This window comes from Electrona antarctica, assembly GCF_951216825.1.
Source record: "Electrona antarctica genome assembly, chromosome: 9".
Classification (NCBI taxonomy): Eukaryota; Metazoa; Chordata; class Actinopteri; order Myctophiformes; family Myctophidae; genus Electrona; species Electrona antarctica.
In genome coordinates this window covers 56585614-56606105 of record NC_136790.1, presented here as the reverse complement: position 1 = coordinate 56606105, position 20492 = coordinate 56585614, and the positions used below count along the sequence as shown (strand labels likewise).

Here is a 20492-nt window from a genome sequence, read left to right as displayed (position 1 = left end):
GGTTTTATTGTTGTGTTTCCACAGCTGTGGGTGAAGGAGAGGATGCCTCTAGCCACGTCCACAGACCACGGCAAAGACCTGCCCACGGTCCAGCTGGTCATCAAGAAGAACCAGGTACAACCATATATTGTTTACGTAGGTACAGTGTGATAAAAGCGGATCCATGTTGGATCCGTTTGTCCGTTTGTCCTATCAGACGCTACACCAACCACTAACCATCCCCCCCCCCCCTCCGCCTCTCAGACGCTACAGAAGGAGATCCAGGGCCACCAGCCGCGCATCGACGACATCCACCGCCGCGGCCAGACCCAGAGCCAGGTGGACGGGGAGCGCCAGTCGGCCCTGGAGGGACGTATGGCCGAGCTGCAGGACCTCTGGGCGCGGCTCATCGCCGAGACGGACGAACGCCACGCCCGCCTGGTGGAGGCCAACCGTGCCCAGCAGTTCTACACCGATGGAGCCGAGGCTGAGGCCTGGATGGGAGAGCAGGAGCTACACATGATGTCTGAGGAGAAGGCCAAGGTAAGCATGATGTCTCCTGGTTAGGAGAGCAGGAGCTACACATGATGAGTGAGGAGAAGGCCAAGGTAAGCATGATGTCTCCTGGATGCGAGAGCAGGAGCTACACATAATGTCTGAGTACAATTTAGGCATTTAGCAGATGCTGTTAATCCAGAGCCAGTTACATTACAGGAGAATTCCACGCTAGAAGGCTTTCTTACCTTTCTTTGTAAAATAATAATACAAAATAATAATAATTTTGAGCGATGGAAATAAGCGAATTAGCACAACACCCCATAGCCCCATTCAATTCCCATTCCATTCAATGCAATTCATTGAGGGCTTATGGTAGGGGAAATAGCCAATAAGGAGCTTTTGCACAAAAAGACACCTGGACCTCTTTGGTCAACTACAAAGAAAGGTAGGAAAGCCTTCTAGTATGGAATTCTCCTTTAAGCAAGAACAACACATGGTAATACATCAAATACATAAAAAGATGTCATCTATGATCATACGTATACTAAGAACCTATCATTAGTCTAACAGTAGAATATCTTTACAGTGAAACTATAAGTGTAGGAATAAGGCGTAAGGCAGAGATAGGGCCCTTGGATTATTATGACATTATTTCGACCGGATATTCGATCGAAAGAAATGCCTTTTTGTAAATCAGCTATTTTCAGACATTCTTTGCATACTGAGGTAAGGTACAGCTTCATTTAGAGGGTTACAGAGTTATGATTGGATAAATGAGACAGTGTTAATTTTAGCATGGTGTATTATTAGCCTGTAATAATTAGAGAGATGTAGTTTTGACTGGGATCCTGGTATGACGTCCCTGACACTTGTTCCTTTTTGGTGTGCGCCAATACAAAAAGTGGAAATGTGAGTGCTGTTGGATGTGCCCTTAATTTTTTTAATTCCTACTTTTTGTTCTTGTGTGTGTGCGTGCGTGCGTGTGTGTGCTTGCCTGTGTGCGTGCCTGTGTGCTTGCCTGTGTGTGCGTGCCTGTGTGCCTGTGTGCCTGCGTGTGTGCCTGTGTGTGTTCTTCCAGGACGAGCAGAGCGCTCTGGTCATGGTGAAGAAGCACCAGGTTCTAGAACAGGCCCTGGAGGACTACGCCCAGACCATCCACCAGCTGGCCAACAGCAGCCGTCTGATGGTCACTAGTGAGCACCCAGAGAGGTATGTTAACTCTATCTCTACCGCTAGCTGTTAGCACAGGGGTTCTCAACGTTTTTGGCCGGGGACCCCCGGAAATGCTTTGGCAATGTCTCGGGACCCCCGCCCCGCCCCCTCCCGACCCCCAATATAAATTGACTGCTACAATAACCTTAAACCATTTTGGGCGGGAACCTCTTTTGGTGTTTTAAGCATTGTTATAATTTAGCTATTGAAAAATAGCAGATCTACAAGCTCATAGCGCGCCACCGAGTGGCGCGCTAGGAGCTTGTAGGTCTGCTATTTTTGAAAAATCGTGAAAATAAAAATTTAAAAAAAAAACTTTTTGGAAAATAATTTGGGGACCCCCTAAAATAATTTGGCGACCCCCCGAGGGGTCGCGACCCACGGGTTGAGAACCCCTGTGTTAGCATACACGTTCACTTTAAAAAGTCTGAGTTTGCTCGCCCCCTTTGCACACCCTGTTTACCTCTCATCAGAAGCGTTTACATGGCGGCAGCGTCGCGGTACAAAGGCACAAATTAAATCCGAAATGTGGATGGCAGAAAATCCACCAAGGACAGCGATCCTAGAATCCGATTTATGGAGGTTGTCCAGGACAACACCAAGGTTCTGAATGAATGGATGGATGAATGAATGAATGAATGACTGTCCAGGACAACACCAAGGTTCTGAATGACTGACTGACTGACTGACTGACTGACTGACTGACTGACTGACTGCTGACAGTCCAGGACAACACCAAGGATCTGAATGACTGAATGAATGACTGACTGACTGACTGACTGACTGACTGACTGACTGACTGACTGACTGACAGTCCAGGACAACACCATGGTTCTGAATGAATGAATGACTGACTGACTGACTGACTGACTGACTGACTGCTGACAGTCCAGGACAACACCAAGGTTCTGAATGAATGACTGACTGACTGACTGACTGACTGACTGACTGACTGCTGACAGTCCAGGACAACACCAAGGTTCTGAATGAATGACTGACTGACTGACTGACTGACTGACTGACTGACTGACTGCTGACAGTCCAGGACAACACCAAGGTTCTGAATGAATGACTGACTGACTGACTGACTGACTGACTGACTGACTGACTGACTGACTGACTGCTGACAGTCCAGGACAACACCAAGGTTCTGAATGAATGACTGACTGACTGACTGACTGACTGACTGACTGACTGACTGACTGCTGACAGTCCAGGACAACACCAAGGTTCTTGGCCGTTGGAACTGAAGTCTCCAGGGCAATGAGGGCATTGTCTATGGAAATGGTTATCTCCTGTGTGGGGTCACTAGTGAACACCCTGGGAGGTCATTATAGTGTCACATTGTATTATAAACTCCATACTATTGGTATAATATATAGCAGAATGTCTCTGTGGATAAACCACACGCAGAATCACTGTTAGAGGCACTTTTCAGAGGGTGGCATTCACTGTTTCCTGGTTCCACTTCACTTCCCCATAGCTCTGTGTTTTCATTGGCTCAGCAGCGGATGCGAACTGGGTTTAACACGCGAAAAGGTGTCCTATTTATTTCTGTGTCCAACCTTCCTGCCGAGCCAACCGGCCTGCTGAATTCCTTTCCACAGTGGCAGGAAATAAATAAATGAAGCGATATCGCCATCTAGTGGCCACCAACGTGCCTGCACTGATGAGATCGAAACATACCAGCAAATTCACTCCACAATTCAATTATTTATGTTCATTTCAGTTCAGCAGAAAAGTTTTCTGCTGGTAGTTTTGCTTTCATTAACAATAAGTAAACCTACATTGACACTCTTTTTCGTTCCAGCTGAAAGGTGTTGAGTTAGAAAGAAGCTGCCCTTATTTGTTATTTATTTTCTTATTATTTTTTATTTTTCACACACATTAACTGTTCTTAGATACACACCTTCATTTCATCTTCCACATCATGACAACTTTAGAAAAGAAAGAAAGAAAAAAGATTCAAAAATAGATTCAGGTCATCTTGAGTGTTGCACTGAAGTGTGTGTACATTTGAGGCACTTCTGAAGCTTGTATGCAGAGTGACTTTAAGTGGGTTTAAGTGATTTCACTTGTGTAAAATAAATAGCTGTATATTCTGATGACAGTCATACCAGCAACACCGTATAAATCCTCTCCTCTCCTCTCCTCTCCTCTCCTCTCCTCTCCTCTCCTCTCCTCTCCTCTCCTCTCCTCTCCTCTCCTCTCTCCCCCAACTCCCCTCTCCTCCACTCTCCTCTCCCCCCCTCTCCTCCCCTCCCCTCCAGTGAGAGGATCACGCTACGCCAGGCCCAGGTGGACAAGCTGTACGCGGGGCTGAAGGACCTGGCGGAGGAGAGGCGTGGCCGGCTAGCGGAGCGGCTGAGGCTGACACAGCTGAAGAGAGAGGTGGACGACCTGGAGCAGTGGATCGCTGAGAGGGAGGTGGTGGCGGGCTCCCATGAGCTAGGGCAGGACTACGAACACGTCACTGTGAGTTTAAACAGTTCCCATGAGCTAGGGCAGGACTACGAACATGTTACTGTGAGTTTAAACACCTCCCATGAGCTAGGGCAGGACTACGAACATGTTACTGTGAGTTTATGAGCTAGGGCAGGGCTACGAACACGTCACGGTTAGTACTACCCGTACTGGAGCAGAGAGGGAGGTGGTGGCGGGCTCCCATGAGCTAGGGCAGGACTACGAACATGTTACTGTGAGTTTAAACACCTCGCATGAGCTAGGGCAGGACTACGAACATGTTACTGTGAGTTTATGAGCTAGGGCAGGGCTACGAACACGTCACGGTTAGTACTACCCGCACTGGAGCAGAGAGGGAGGTGGTGGCGGGCTCCCATGAGCTAGGGCAGGACTACGAACACATTACTGTTAGTTTATGAGCTAGGGCCGGACTACCAACATGTTACGGGTAGTTTATGAGCTAGGGCAGGGCTACTTACACGTTGGTAAGATCCAGGAACAGTGTTAGTGTTGACAGCAGAATTTGATGTAGTTTTAGACATAGTCCATTTTTTTAATAAATATAATTTCCATTTTAGTATTAAAAGCTGAAATGTTTTAGTTTTAGTCTAGTTTTAGTTGACTAAATATCATTAGATTTCAGTCGACTAAACCTACGTGAAAAAAAAAGATTGATTCATGGATTCCTAATCTTAACAATTCCTATAATCGTCTTCTCTCTCTCTCCGGCGGTCCAGATGCTGCGGGACAAGTTCCGCGAGTTCGCCCGTGACACCAGCACCATCGGCCAGGAGCGCGTGGACGGCGTCAACGCCCTGGCGGACGACCTGATCGAGTCGGGCCACCCCGAGAACGCCAGCGTGGCAGAGTGGAAGGACGGCCTGAACGAGGCCTGGGCCGACCTGCTGGAGCTCATCGACACGCGCACCCAAATGCTGGCGGCGTCCTACGAGCTGCACCGATTCCACCAGGACGCGGCCGAGGCCCTGGGGAGGGTCCGGGAGAAACACACGGCGCTGCCCAGTGACCTGGGGAGAGACCTGAACACCGTGCAACACCTGCACCGGCAGCACAACGCCTACGAGCACGACATCCAGGCTCTCTGCGGACAGGTATGGAAATATAATATACATCCAGGACCTCTTAGGACAGGTATGGATAATATTATATATACACGACATCCAGGCGCTCTGTGGACAGGTATTAATAATACTATACACGACATCCAGGCACTCTGTGGACAGGTATTAATAATATTATACACGACATCCAGGCACTCTGTGGACAGGTATTAATAATATTATACACGACATCCAGGCGCTCTGTGGACAGGTATTAATAATACTATACACAACATCCAGGCACTCTGTGGACAGGTATTAATAATACTATACACGACATCCAGGCACTCTGTGGACAGGTATTAATAATATTATACACGACATCCAGGCACTCTGTGGACAGGTATTAATAATACTATACACGACATCCAGGCTCTCTGTGGACAGGTATTAATAATATTATACACGACATCCAGGCACTCTGTGGACAGGTATTAATAATACTATACACGACATCCAGGCACTCTGTGGACAGGTATTAATAATACTATACACGACATCCAGGCTCTCTGTGGACAGGTATGGATAATATAATATATACCTGTGGACAGGTATGGATAATATTATATATACACGATGATAAAACCTTTTTTGAATGAGTTAATAGCACAGGCAGACTCTTGAAATGAAATAAATGCTTAAACATGTAGCTAGGTGTAATGTTAGAGTCCACAGAAGACATGTAAATATGAAATAAATGCTTAAACATGTAGCTAGGTGTAATGTTAGAGTCCACAGAAGTGAACCTTTCAAGCCTGTTTTCTCAACTCGCTGTTTCTCTGCAAGACATTACTCTATAAGCCATATCTCCAAAACTGGTGGGTCAAACTGAACAAACAATATGTCAATTTGAAGCTATGATTCACACCAATCCAATGGCAGTCCCTCAGTCAAATGTGTTAACATATCCTTCTCCTCTCTGCTGCCCCCTGTAGGTGAACCAGGTCCAGGACGACGCGGCACGCCTCCAGAAGGCGTACGCGGGGGAGAAGGCGGAGGACATCCAGCGCAGCGAGCACGGCGTCTCCTCTGCCTGGGAGGGTCTGCTGGAGGCGGGGCAGGCACGACGGCTCCTCCTGCTGGACACCGTGGAGAAGTTCAGGTTCTTCAACATGGTGCGAGATTTGATGCTGTGGATGGACGGAGTGGACCTTCAGATAGACGCGCACGACAGCCCTAGGTATTATAATACTACTACTAACTACTACTACTACTACTACTACTACTAGTACTACTAATAGATCTAATGCTGTGGATTGACGGAGTGGACCTTCAGATAGACGCGCACGACAGCCCTAGGTATTATAATACTACTACTACTAGTACTAGTACTACTACTACTACTAGTACTACTACTACTAGTACTACTAGTACTACTAATAGATCTAATGCTGTGGATGGACGGAGTGGACCTTCAGATAGACGCACACGACAGTCCCAGGTATTATAATACTACTAGCGCCCAGGACGAAGTTCACCGTCCTTTCTATTAGTAACACTACTACTACTACTACCGGGATTTCAGTTAATGGTCCATAGATTGTGTGTAGGACGTTTCACGCAAATTCAAAATCCAGGCAGAAAATCAGGTATAAGCATTTATCAAACTGCTTAAAATGGCGGAAAATCTGAGGGCGGAGCTTACTTGTCAAAGTGACAGATGTGTTCCCCATGAGTCACGGAACATGTGGAAACAAGTGCCATGAATTTTGGCCAAACAAAGCACGAGTTATGGCTGTTCCAAAAATTGCTATAGCGCCCCCCTTTGACCAATTGGAGTAAGACTGCTTTCAGTGCTATTTGGCATGACCCTCTACCATACTGTAAAGTGACATAAGCATATGAAGCTGCATGTATCTATTAGAGGCCGAAGAAGAATTTTCACAAAACAGCAATTTTCATTGGCTCATAAAAATAAATTTACTACGGTACTTTTGTCCATATAGGTCCAAAGTTCACGTGTAGACGTTTCCATGCATTTTGATCAAAGATCCTGGGAGGAGATACATTTGAACTGTTTATCATATAATTCAAAATGGCGGGTGATCTAAAGGTCAGAGGTCAAAAGTCAGAACACGAAAGTTGTTCGGCATGAGGAGACACATATGTGTATCAAAGTGTCATTGCCAACGGTCAAACGGTCCATGAGCTATGCACGTTCAAAGTTTGCATTTTCAATTGAGTGCTGTAGCGCCACCCTTTGGCCAATGGTCATGGGCTTCGCATGGTCACCGTTTGGCACGGACCTCTACCAGATTACTGCGTTTCGCCAAAACCGTCAAGTCTAAGTATGTAACGTGTTCCATCATGTGTGACGTTGTGTGTCTGCGTGTTCCATCGTGTGTGTCCTGTCTGTCTGCGTGTCCCATGGTGTCTGCGTGTCCCAGGGACGTGTCGTCAGCGGGCCTGGTCATCGCCAACCACCAGGACATCAAGTCAGAGATCGAGGCTCGAGCAGACAGCTTCACCGCCTGCACGGACATGGGCCACGCCCTCATCGCCAACAACCACTATGCTTCTGATGAGGTAATCTATAGGCCACACCCTCTATGGGCCACACCCTCATCAGCAACAACCACTATGCTTCTGATGAGGTAATCTATAGGCCACACCCTCTATGGGCCACGCCCTCATCGCCAACAACCACTATGCTTCTGATGAAGTAATCTATAGGCCACGCCCTATATGGGCCACACCCTATATAGGCCACGCCCTCATCACCAACAACCACTACACTTCTGATGAGGTACGATCTATGGGTCACATGATCTATGGGTCACATGATCTATGGGTCACAGGATATATGGGCCACGCCCTGATCACCAACAACCATTACTCTTCTGACAGGGCTGTGCAGAGAGCACTGAGGGGGCAGGGGCTCAAACCCCAGAAAAGGGCGCATGTGTGGGCGCGCGTAGCGTGCGCCAATTTTGGGGGGTGGTCTTTTTGTGGGTCTGTCCCTTGTGCCATTTCATGTCATTGGACAGTAAAATAACAATACGTTCTCATTAGTCTGAAACTAAAACTGACTGATGGCAGCCAGCACATTAAAAGTAGGTCTATAATTAATTATCATAGTGGAATTATCATTACTTGTCAAATATTCGTCTTGAAGGGCCAATGGCACTTATTGCCCCCCACATAAGCCCTTATTGGCCCCCCACATAAGCCCTTATTGGCCCCACCACATAAGCCCTTATTTACCCCCACATAAGCCCTTATTGGCCCCCCACATAAGCCCTTATTTGCCCCCCACACAAGCCCTTATTGGCCCCCACATAAGCCCTTATTGCCCCCACACAAGCCCTTATTGGCCCCCCACACAAGCCCTTATTAGGTCTGTTCATGATTAATCATGGATTCCTCACAGCCTCACAAAGCCTTGTTCTTCTCTTGTCTCTCAGATCAGAGAAAAGCTGTCTCAGCTCCAGGAGAAGAGAGACAAGATCAACAACAACTGGCAGGATAAGATGGACCACTTACAAATCGGTGAGTGACTTTTTAGTCGAATTTCATTTTTTTTCCGACAATAACGACGTGCCCACAATAAGGATATGATATAGTATGATCTTACCAATTTAATTTGAATTGAACTTGAAATGATATGATGTGTTTGAGTCAATCTGTATAGAAACGCTAAATAAAAGGTGTTGCCGTTGTGTTTGATAAACTAAACTACACTAATCATGGTTATCTGTGTCGCCGGTGCTGGAGGTGCTGCAGATTGTATTCTATGTTATAGTTTGATAAACATGGCTGAATAAATCATGGTGGGTCTGTGTTCCTCTCAGTGCTAGTCATATTAATCTAAACATGGTTCTGTGTTCCTCTCAGTGCTAGTTATGTTTCATATTAATCTAAACATGGTTCTGTGTTCCTCTCAGTGCTAGTTATGTTTCATATTTATCTAAACATGGTTCATGGTGTTCCTCCCAGTGCTGGAGGTGTCAGTTATATTAAACTAAACATGGTTCTGTGTTCCTCTCAGTGCTGGAGGTGTCAGTTATATTAAACTAACCATGGTTCTGTGTTCCTCTCAGTGCTGGAGGTGTCAGTTATATTAAACTAAACATGGTTCTGTGTTCCTCCCAGTGCTGGAGGTGTCAGTTATATTAAACTAACCATGGTTCTGTGTTCCTCTCAGTGCTGGAGGTGCTCCAGTTGTATTAAACTAAACATGGTTCTGTGTTCCTCTCCCAGTGCTGGAGGAGTCAGTTATATTAAACTAACCATGGTTCTGTGTTCCTCTCCCAGTGCTGGAGGTGCTCCAGTTCGGGCGGGACGCCTGCGTGGCTGAGTCCTGGCTAGCGGGCCAGGAGCCGCTCAGTTATATTAAACTAAACATGGTTCTGTGTTCCTCCCAGTGCTGGAGGTGCTCCAGTTATATTAAACTAAACATGGTTCTGTGTTCCTCCCAGTGCTGGAGGTGTTAGTTATATTAAACTAAACATGGTGGTTCTGTGTGTTCCTCTCCCAGTGCTGGAGGTGCTCCAGTTCGGGCGGGACGCCTGCGTGGCTGAGTCCTGGCTAGCGGGCCAGGAGCCGCTGGTGCGCGCGGCGGAGCTGGGCGCCAACGTGGACGAGGTGGAGAGTCTGATCAAACGACACGAGGCCTTCGAGAAGCTGGCGGCGGGCTGGGAGGAACGCTTCGTCCTGCTGGAGAAACTCACCACGGTACCTAACGGGTCCATTTGGTTCTATAGAAACTCACCACGGTACCTAACGGGTCCCTTTGGTTCTATAGAAACTCACCACGGTACCTAATGGGTCCATTTGGTTCTATAGAAACTCACCACGGTACCTAACGGGTCCCTTTGGTTCTATAGAAACTCACCACGGTACCTAACGGGTCCATTTGGTTCTATAGAAACTCACCACGGTACCTAACGGGTCCATTTGGTTCTATAGAAACTCACCACGGTACCTAACGGGTCCATTTGGTTCTATAGAAACTTCAGAAACGTTCATCTTCTTGTTTCTTCATTCCTCTGTGTTTCTCTCTCTCTCTCAGCTGGAGGAGCAGGACATCCAGAGGAGGATAGAGGAGGAGGAGAGGGCGAGGAGACCCCCCACCCCGCCCCCCGTAGAGGAGGTGCCACCCTCGGAAACGGAGTCCCAAGCCCACGCATCTGCAGCCAGGTACTGAAACACCCTAATGAAACAGTCCCTCAATCTGCAGCTATAGGTACTGAAACACCCTAATGAAACAGAGTCCCTCAATCTGCAGCTATAGGTACTGAAACACCCTAATGAAACAGAGTCCCTCAATCTGCAGCTATAGGTACTGAAACACCCTAATGAAACAGTCCCTCAATCTGCAGCTATAGGTACTGAAACACCCTAATGAAACAGAGTCCCTCAATCTGCAGCTATAGGTACTGAAACACCCTAATGAAACAGAGTCCCTCAATCTGCAGCTATAGGTACTGAAACACCCTAATGAAACAGTCCCTCAATCTGCAGCTATAGGTACTGAAACACCCTAATGAAACAGTCCCTCAATCTGCAGCTATAGGTACTGAAACACCCTAATGAAACAGAGTCCCTCAATCTGCAGCTATAGGTACTGAAACACCCTAATGAAACAGTCCCTCAATCTGCAGCTATAGGTACTGAAACACCCTAATGAAATAGAGTCCCTCAATCTGCAGCTATAGGTACTGAAACACCCTAATGAAACAGTCCCTCAATCTGCAGCTATAGGTACTGAAACACCCTAATGAAACAGAGTCCCTCAATCTGCAGCTATAGGTACTGAAACACCCTAATGAAATAGAGTCCCTCAATCTGCAGCTATAGGTACTGAAACACCCTAATGAAACAGAGTCCCTCAATCTGCAGCTATAGGTACTGAAACACCCTAATGAAACAGAGTCCCTCAATCTGCAGCTATAGGTACTGAAACACCCTAATGAAACAGAGTCCCTCAATCTGCAGCTATAGGTACTGAAACACCCTAATGAAACAGAGTCCCTCAATCTGCAGCTATAGGTACTGAAACACCCTAATGAAACAGAGTCCCTCAATCTGCAGCTATATGTACTGAAACACCCTAATGAAACAGTCCCTCAATCTGCAGCTATAGGTACTGAAACACCCTAATGAAACAGAGTCCCTCAATCTGCAGCTATAGGTACTGAAACACCCTAATGAAACAGAGTCCCTCAATCTGCAGCTATAGGTACTGAAACACCCTAATGAAACAGAGTCCCTCAATCTGCAGGTACTCTACCCATTCAGGGCGGGAACCCCCTTTGGTGTTCTAAGCATTATGTTATACTTTAGCTATTGAAAAATAGCAGATCTGCAAGCTTGTAGCGCGGCGCTTGTAGTTCTGCTATTTTAGAAAAATCATGAAAAGGTGGCCCAAAGGTGGCCCAACGTTTTCAACTCAAAGAGGTGCCATGTGTTGGTCGGAGGAGCGATTCTACAAAAAAAGTAAAAAACCTTAAAAAACGTTTTCTTACTGACTCTCTCTCTCTCTCTGTCTCTCTGTCTCTCTCTGTCTCTCTCTCATTCAGAACCAGTCTAGACCAGACCACACTGAACCAGTCGGTGTCGGTGAACGGCGTCCACAGTGACAACGACACTTCACAGGTGAGACGAGAGACACGCCTTGAAGGATTCACATCTCACTCTATTCCACTCTTCTGATCTGATCCACTTTAACTGTGATTCATACGTAGTTGCCAGTTGCCTGTGAACCGGCAATGTTGTGAGCTTGTAGATCTATAAGCTCCAAACGCTTTGAACTGACACGTGTTGTGAGCTTGTAGATCTTTACGCTCCAAAGTGTGTTGAACATTAGGTTTTTGTTCCCAGACTGTTTGTCTCATTAATCTCGGTGTTGTCGCGTGACTCGCGTCTGCTCCATGTTTTAAAACGGATGTCCAGGAAGGAAACTGTTTGATGTCTGAATTCAATGAGTTTGATGAACAGCTAAATCTATTTCTTGTCGAAATTGACCAAATCCCATAAGCAGCAACACATACACACACACACCACGACTATTCATAAACACCCCGAACGCCCGGGGGTATTATTTATAGCAGCGGAGCACATTTAGCGACGGACCAGATGTTATCCCGGATGTGGCTGAAGTAGCTAAATGTAGCCAAAACACTCTAGAGGCGATCGACAACAACGGGAGGTATGATTAATTCTAACGCGACTAGCGCCGTCTAACACATAATCTTTTCTTAGAATTGGACGGAATGATTTAGATCAAGAGTTATTCACGTTTTAAGATTTCTCGTCGGCTAAAATGGGGGGGGGAACATTTTCCCAGCCTGTGGAGCGATGCGATCGGTTTTGATATCAATAACCTCCGTCCTTTTGATCAATCTCCGTCCTGAGCGCTGGGCGTTACTAATTGATTGAACGGAGAACTCCGTCCTTGCCGCTCAGCACTGCGCAAAAAGCTTGGAAGACGGAGGTGTATATTACAGGAAACTCCCGTTAAACTTTCCAACAAACTCCCGTAAACTCCCGAATTGTACCATCACACCCGTATATTACCGTATATTAACTGTATATGCTGCTAAACTTGAGGTTTACGGGGAAAATACAGTGCCCATAATTTCCCGTTAACTCCTCTTTTCACGCAGTGCAGGATGATAAACATGGCACAGCTGATACGTTGTGTTCTGTTCTAAGAGCACAGCTGATAAGTTGTGTTCTGTTCTAAGAGCACAGCTGATACGTTGTGTTCTGTTCTAAGAGCACAGCTGATACGTTGTGTTCTGTTCTAAGAGCACAGCTGATACGTTGTGTTCTGTTCTAAGAGCACAGCTGATACATTGTGTTCTGTTCTAAGAGCACAGCTGATACGTTGTGTTATGTTCTAAGAGCACAGCTGATACGTTGTGTTCTGTTCTAAAAGCACAGCTGATACGTTGTGTTCTGTTCTAAGAGCACAGCTGATACGTTGTGCGTGTGGATCTCTGTGGTCGTAGCACCGTGTAGTCCTGTGTGTCAACCTGTGGTCTTACACCTAGTTCTGGATCAGAACACGTTCCGTCTACGTTATGTAAACAACCACCTAGTTCTGGATCAGAACACGTTCCGTCTACGTTATGTAAACAATCACCTAGTTCTGCATCAGAACACGTTCCGTCTACGTTATGTAAACAACCACCTAGTTCTGGATCAGAACACGTTACGCCTACGTTATGTAAACAATCACCTAGTTCTGGATCAGAACACGTTCCGCCTACGTTATGTAAACAACCACCTAGTTCTGGATCAGAACACGTTCCGTCTACGTTATGTAAACAACCACCTAGTTCTGGATCAGAACACGTTACGTCTACGTTATGTAAACAATCACCTAGTTCTGGATCAGAACACGTTCCGTCTACGTTATGTAAACAATCTCCTGTTGCATTTCTACCAGCTGTCGTTATCGCTGTCGTTGTCAGCGGGAAAGAAAGTGGAGCCTAAGCGTGTGTGTAAGCCCAAACACACCACGGAGCGTGTGAGTACTGAAACCACGCCCCTTCCTCCTCTGCTCCGCCCATCTCCGCGTACGGTTCCTCCTCCCCTTCCTCCTCATGTCCCTCTGCTCCGCCCATCACCGCTGTGCGCTCTTGCTCCTGGCCAATCGCAGTAGCAGATTCTAAATGAAAATCAACTGATAGTCACCAGTAGGTTGCTTATCAAGACGACCAGTATACTTGCAGTAGGTCAATAAGATGGTCTTGACAAGCAACCTACTGGTGACTATGGGTCGATAACATCGCTCTCTGCTCCTAGTCAGCCGCTGTGAGACGACGATCTCTCTCTCTCCATTGCTTTGTGTGAAGCTGCATGCTAACTGGCTGCAGCGTCATATAGCTTAATGTGAAGCTGCATGCTAACTGGCTGCAGTCATAAAGCTGCATGCTAACTGGCTGCAGCGTCATATAGCTTAATGTGAAGCTGCATGCTAACTGGCTGCAGTCATAAAGCTGCATGCTAACTGGCTGCAGCGTCATATAGCTTAATGTGAAGCTGCATGCTAACTGGCTGCAGTCATAAAGCTGCATGCTAACTGGCTGCAGTCATAAAGCTGCATGCTAACTGGCTGCAGTCATAAAGCTGCATGCTAACTGGCTGCAGTCATAAAGCTGCATGCTAACTGGCTGCAGTCATAAAGCTGCATGCTAACTGGCTGCAGTCATAAAGCTGCATGCTGATTGGCTGCAGTCATAAAGCTGCATGCTGATTGGCTGCATAATGCCAGGCATGGCGCGCATTCATTCTCTCAGCCGCCGTGTGGCTTCTAATTGTTACCAGGAGGACAGGAGTGCAGGACAGTGACCCCTTGTGGCTGTGTGGTGATATAGGTGTTAACTGGTCGATGCCAGCTTGTTGTCCTGAGTGGTCTGTGTTTTTTTTGGTCCTGTAGCATCCCCCCTCCCCCTCTCCTCCCCTCCCACCCCAGGTGTTGTATCCTCTGAACTTGACTTTGGTGTGATGTAAATATCCATATTCGATTAATTAGTGCAAGTGCAGCTCATAGCCTCTGTCAATATATATGGTAACATCTCCCTCGGCCAATGGGTGACTCTGTAGGCTAGAGGGTCAGATGGTTACAACTCCCCTGGCCAATGGGTGACTCTCTGTAGGCTAGAGGGTCAGATGGTAACATCTCCCCTGGCCAATGGGTGACTCTCTGTAGGCTAGAGGGTCAGATGGTAACATCTCCCCTGGCCAATGGGTGACTCTCTTTATAGAGGGTCAGATGGTAACATCTCCCCCAGCCAATGGGTGACTCTCTGTAGGCTAGAGGGTCAGATGGTAACATCTCCCCCAGCCAATGGGTGACTCTCTTTAGGCTAGAGGGTCAGATGGTAACATCTCCCTCGGCCAATGGGTGACTCTCTTTAAGGTCACATGTTGGGGTTCGGGCCGGCGTTAACACGCCTTTAACCCATTCAGGACAGGAACCCCTTTTGGTGTTTTAAGCATTATGTCATGCTTTAGCTCATAGCTCATAGCTTGTTATTTTTGAAAAACCTTGAAAATGTGGCACAAATCTTTGAATATATATTCTTCCAGAGCAAATCTTTGCTTCTGGGGGAGTCCCTGGCACAACATCTTTCAGACGGGGGTCCGCGGCCAAATACAGATAATTCTGGGGGTCCTTGACATGAAAAAGGTTGAGAACCACTGACATAGAAACAGAGGGTTTTCAGAAAACTGTCATGAGTTAAAAGACATTTTTTCCTTGATTCCTCCTTCCTTGTTGTCTCATTCTGAAGGGGAAGAAAGGCTATTTTATTTCTTTTTTTTTAAACCTTGCACGTCTGGTTATATTTGGTAATGTAGTTGGCCCTTTGTTTTTTATATTTTCTATTATGGACCCCTTTGAAAAAAGGTTTCGACACCCCTGGCGTAGTGTCCTAGTATAGAAAGAGAGATGTAAAGATGTGTAGAGACGTGTAGAGATGTGTAAAGATGTGTAGAGGGAAAGTGAGTTGTTCTAGTAGAGACAGACTGGTGTAGAGAAGTGTAAAGATGTGTAAAGATGTGTAAAGATGTGTAAAGTGTAAAGATGTGTAAAGTGTAGAGATGTGTAAAGTGTAGAGATGTGTAAAGTGTAGAGATGTGTAAAGTGTAAAGATGTGTAAAGTGTAGAGATGTGTAAAGTGTAAAGATGTGTAGAGGGAAAGGGAGTTATTCTAGTAGAGACAGACTGGTGTAGAGAAGTGTAAAGATGTGTAAAGATGTGTAAAGTGTAAAGATGTGTAAAGTGTAGAGATGTGTAAAGTGTAGAGATGTGTAAAGTGTAAAGATGTGTAAAGATGTGTAAAGTGTAGAGATGTGTAAAGTGTAAAGATGTGTAAAGATGTGTAAAGTGTAAAGATGTGTAAAGTGTAGAGATGTGTAAAGTGTAGAGATGTGTAAAGTGTAAAGATGTGTAAAGTGTAGAGATGTGTAAAGTGTAGAGATGTGTAAAGTGTAGAGATGTGTAAAGTGTAGAGATGTGTAAAGTGTAGAGATGTGTAAAGTGTAAAGATGTGTAAAGTGTAAATATGTGTAAAGTGTAAAGATATGTAAGGGAAAGGGAGTTGTTCTAGTAGAGAAAAGGACAGAATTCCCCAGACCTGGAAGAGCCTTTTCTGCTGCTGTCGCGACTCACGACATATTAGTGTTTATTGTACTGTGTCTTCTGAAGTGACACTCAGCTTGCTTTAATATGATCCTTGATGACTGTTTCTATGTTATTTGATGTATTACCATGTGGTGTTCTTCTTACTCACTGTAAAACGCTCTGGATTAAGAGTGTTTGCTGAATTCCTAAAATTCAAAACGTTTTAGACGAGAGCTAAGGCTGATGTATACTTGGTTGGTGTCTCGTTCTGATAATATCTGATCTACAAGCTCGATCCTCACGATACGCAACCTTGTTGCAAGGTTGTAGATCTACCGCCAGTACCTGGTGTTCTATGTGTGGCTGTGAGGATGGGAATGTGTTCAAAGACTAAGTGTGTGTGTGTGTGTGTGTGTGTGTGTGTGTGTGTGTGTGTGTGTGTGTGTGTGTGTGTGTGTGTGTGTGTGTGTGTGTGTGTGTGTGTGTGTGCGTTTCATGCGCGTGTGTGTGCGTTTCGTGTGTGTGTGTGTGTGTGTGTGCGTGCTCGTGTGTGTGTGCGTGCTCGTGTGTGTGCTCACCCTGTTGACTCGATGCTGCTCAACCCAGTTCTTAAAGAAAGCCTTTAACCACACTATCACTAAGGTTGGTTTGTTGTCGTTGATCATCCATATTCTCAGTGTTGTGAACGACGTAATCCCACCTGTTGCTGAAGTGAAAGTAGTGATACCTCCATGTAGAATTACCTTCAGTTAAAGTACTGTTACCACCATGTAGAATTAATCCTACATGGTTGTATGTGTTGTCCAGATGTAATCCTACAGATGTAATCCTACAGATGTAATCCTACATGGTTGTATGTGTTGTCCAGATGTAATCCTCCAGATGTAATCCTACAGATGTAATCCCCTACGTGATTTACATATAGTTCAGATGCTACCGTCACTGCAAAGCCATCATCAGCTTCTCATCCATGGTTCTGATTGGCTGCTTTGACTCCTCTGTCCACTAGGAATGTCTCTTCTAGCCACCGATTGGCTATAGTTTATAGTCAGTGAAACTATAGTTTATATAGTTTATAAACTATAGTGACTATAAACTCACAATAAGTGAAATTCAGACAGTAATAGTTCCACAGAGCGCATCACCAGCGGCTCACAACAACCATGTTATAAATTGGCTTGACACTTACTTCTTCTACCAGTCTGACGATTAAGAGTTGGTGTCCTGACTGTGTTCTGTATGTACACCTCCCAGAGCCTGACTGTGTTCTGACCCCTCCCTCCCAGAGCCTGACTGTGTTCTGTATGTACACCTCCCAGAGCCTGACTGTGTTCTGACCCCTCCCTCCCAGAGCCTGACTGTGTTCTGACCCCTCCCTCCCAGAGCCTGACTGTGTTCTGACCCCTCCCTCCCAGAGCCTGACTGTGTTCTGACCCCTCCCTCCCAGAGCCTGACTGTGTTCTGTATGTACACCTCCCAGAGCCTGACTGTGTTCTGACCCCTCCCTCCCAGAGTCTGACTGTGTTCTGACCCCTTCCAGAGTCTGACTGTGTTCTGACCCCTCCCAGAGTCTGACTGTGTTCTGACCCCTCCCTCCCAGAGCCTGACTGTGTTCACCTCCCAGAGCCTGACTGTGTTCACCTCCCAGAGCCTGACTGTGTTCACCTCCCAGAGCCTGACTGTGTTCACCTCCCAGAGCCTGACTGTGTTCACCTCCCAGAGCCTGACTGTGTACACCTCCCAGAGCCTGACTGTGTTCTGACCCCTCCCAGAGTCTGACTGTGTTCCGTCCCCCCCTCAGGGCTCAGAGACGGAGTCGGTGAACGGTCCCGGTCGGGACAGCGGCATCGCCTCGTCCCGTCTGGAGCCGTCGGCCACGCTGCCCGGCCGGGGGGGCGGGGCCGAGTCCGACCCCGACATGCTGGAGGGAATGCTCTATCGAAAACACGAGATGGAGTCGCTGAGCAAGAAGGCTGCTACCAGGTGAGGACAATTAACATGATTATAATAAACAGCAAGAAGGCTGCTACCAGTTGAGGACAATTAACATGATTATGAACACAGCCAGAAGCCTGCTACCAGGTGAGGACAATTAACATCATTATAAACACAGCCAGAAGGCTGCTACCAGGTGACAATAATTAACATCATTATAAACACAGCCAGAAGGCTGCTACCAGGTGACAATAATTAACATCATTATAAACACAGCAAGAAGGCTGCTACTAGGTGAGGACAATTAGTACCACAGACGAAAAACAGTCTAAGTCCAAATTTCAGACTGACCCCTCCATGAAAAGGCCTCGGTGTCCTGAACCCTTATCTATCATTTATATATTATGGATCAATAGTGTGGACTTAGACTGTTATTTGTCTGTGGTACTCAATTAACATAATTATAAACACAGCCAGAAGGCTGCTACCAGGTGACAATAATTAACATCATTATAAACACAGCCAGAAGGCTGCTACCAGGTGACAATAATTAACATCATTATAAACACAGCAAGAAGGCTGCTACCAGGTGAGGACAATTACAATCATTATAGACACAGCCAGAAGGCTGCTACCAGGTGAGGACAATTAACATCATTATAGACACAGCCAGAAGGCTGCTACCAGGTGACAATAATTAACATCATTATAAACACAGCCAGAAGGCTGCTACCAGGTGACAATAATTAACATCATTATAAACACAGCAAGAAGGCTGCTACCAGGTGACAATAATTAACATCATTATAAACACAGCCAGAAGGCTGCTACCAGGTGACAATAATTAACATCATTATAAACACAGCAAGAAGGCTGCTACCAGGTGAGGACAATTAACATCATTATAAACACAGCCAGAAGGCTGCTACCAGGTGAGGACAATTAAAATCATTATAGACACAGCCAGAAGGCTGCTACCAGGTGAGGACAATTAACATCATTATAGACACAGCCAGAAGGCTGCTACCAGGTGAGGACAATTAACATGATTATAAACACAGCCAGAAGGCTGCTACCAGGTGAGGACAATTAACATCATTATAAACACAGCCAGAAGGCTGCTACCAGGTGAGGACAATTAACATCATTATAAACACAGCCAGAAGGCTGCTACCAGGTGAGGACAATTAACATCATTATAGACACAGCTAGAAGGCTGCTACCAGGTGAGGACAATTAACATCATTATAAACACAGCCAGAAGGCTGCTACCAGGTGAGGACAATTAACATCATTCTAAACACAGCCAGAAGGCTGCTACCAGGTGAGGACAATTAACATCATTATAAACACAGCAAGAAGGCTGCTAACAGGTGACAATAATTAACATCATTATAAACACAGCCAGAAGGCTGCTACCAGGTGACAATAATTAACATGATTATAAACGCAGCCAGAAGGCTGCTACCAGGTGACAATAATTAACATGATTATAAACACAGCCAGAAGGCTGCTACCAGGTGACAATATTTAACATAATTATAAACACAGCCAGAAGGCTGCTACCAGGTGACAATAATTATAAACACAGCCAGAAGGCTGCTACCAGGTGACAATAATTAACATGATTATAAACACAGCCAGAAGGCTGCTACCAGGTGAGGACAATTAACATGATTATAAACACAGCCAGAAGGCTGCTGCCAGGTGAGGACAATTAACATCATTATAGACACAGCCAGAAGGCTGCTACCAGGTGAGGACAATTAACATCATTATAGACACAGCCAGAAGGCTGCTACCAGGTGAGGACAATTAACATCATTATATACACAGCCAGAAGGCTGCTACCAGGTGAGGACAATTAACATCATTATAAACACAGCCAGAAGGCTGCTACCAGGTGACAATAATTAACATCATTATAAACACAGCCAGAAGGCTGCTACCAGGTGAGGACAATTAACATCATTATAAACACAGCCAGAAGGCTGCTACCAGGTGACAATAATTAACATCATTATAAACACAGCCAGAAGGCTGCTACCAGGTGACAATAATTAACATCATTATAAACACAGCCAGAAGGCTGCTACCAGGTGACAATAATTAACATTATAAACACAGCCAGAAGGCTGTTACCAGGTGAGGACAATGAACATCATTATAAACACAGCCAGAAGGCTGATACCAGGTGAGGACAATTA

The 20492-nt window shown here is 46.0% G+C and overlaps 1 protein-coding gene across 1 annotated transcript in view; it reads left to right on the top strand.

Annotated features, from left to right (window-relative positions):
• sptbn2 (spectrin, beta, non-erythrocytic 2) overlaps nucleotides 1-20492 on the top strand; it is a gene marked incomplete at its 5' end in the record, with an annotated part of 172449 nt that overhangs the window by 147344 nt on the left and 4613 nt on the right. Inside the window, 12 exons of the mRNA XM_079510831.1 lie at nucleotides 25-114; nucleotides 244-522; nucleotides 1556-1686; nucleotides 3960-4164; nucleotides 4890-5264; nucleotides 6209-6453; nucleotides 7661-7799; nucleotides 8678-8762; nucleotides 9751-9947; nucleotides 10285-10412; nucleotides 11795-11870; nucleotides 18152-18333. Coding sequence (XP_079366957.1) covers nucleotides 25-114; nucleotides 244-522; nucleotides 1556-1686; nucleotides 3960-4164; nucleotides 4890-5264; nucleotides 6209-6453; nucleotides 7661-7799; nucleotides 8678-8762; nucleotides 9751-9947; nucleotides 10285-10412; nucleotides 11795-11870; nucleotides 18152-18333 — 2132 coding nt within the window. The remainder of the gene's footprint in view (nucleotides 1-24; nucleotides 115-243; nucleotides 523-1555; nucleotides 1687-3959; nucleotides 4165-4889; nucleotides 5265-6208; nucleotides 6454-7660; nucleotides 7800-8677; nucleotides 8763-9750; nucleotides 9948-10284; nucleotides 10413-11794; nucleotides 11871-18151; nucleotides 18334-20492) is intronic.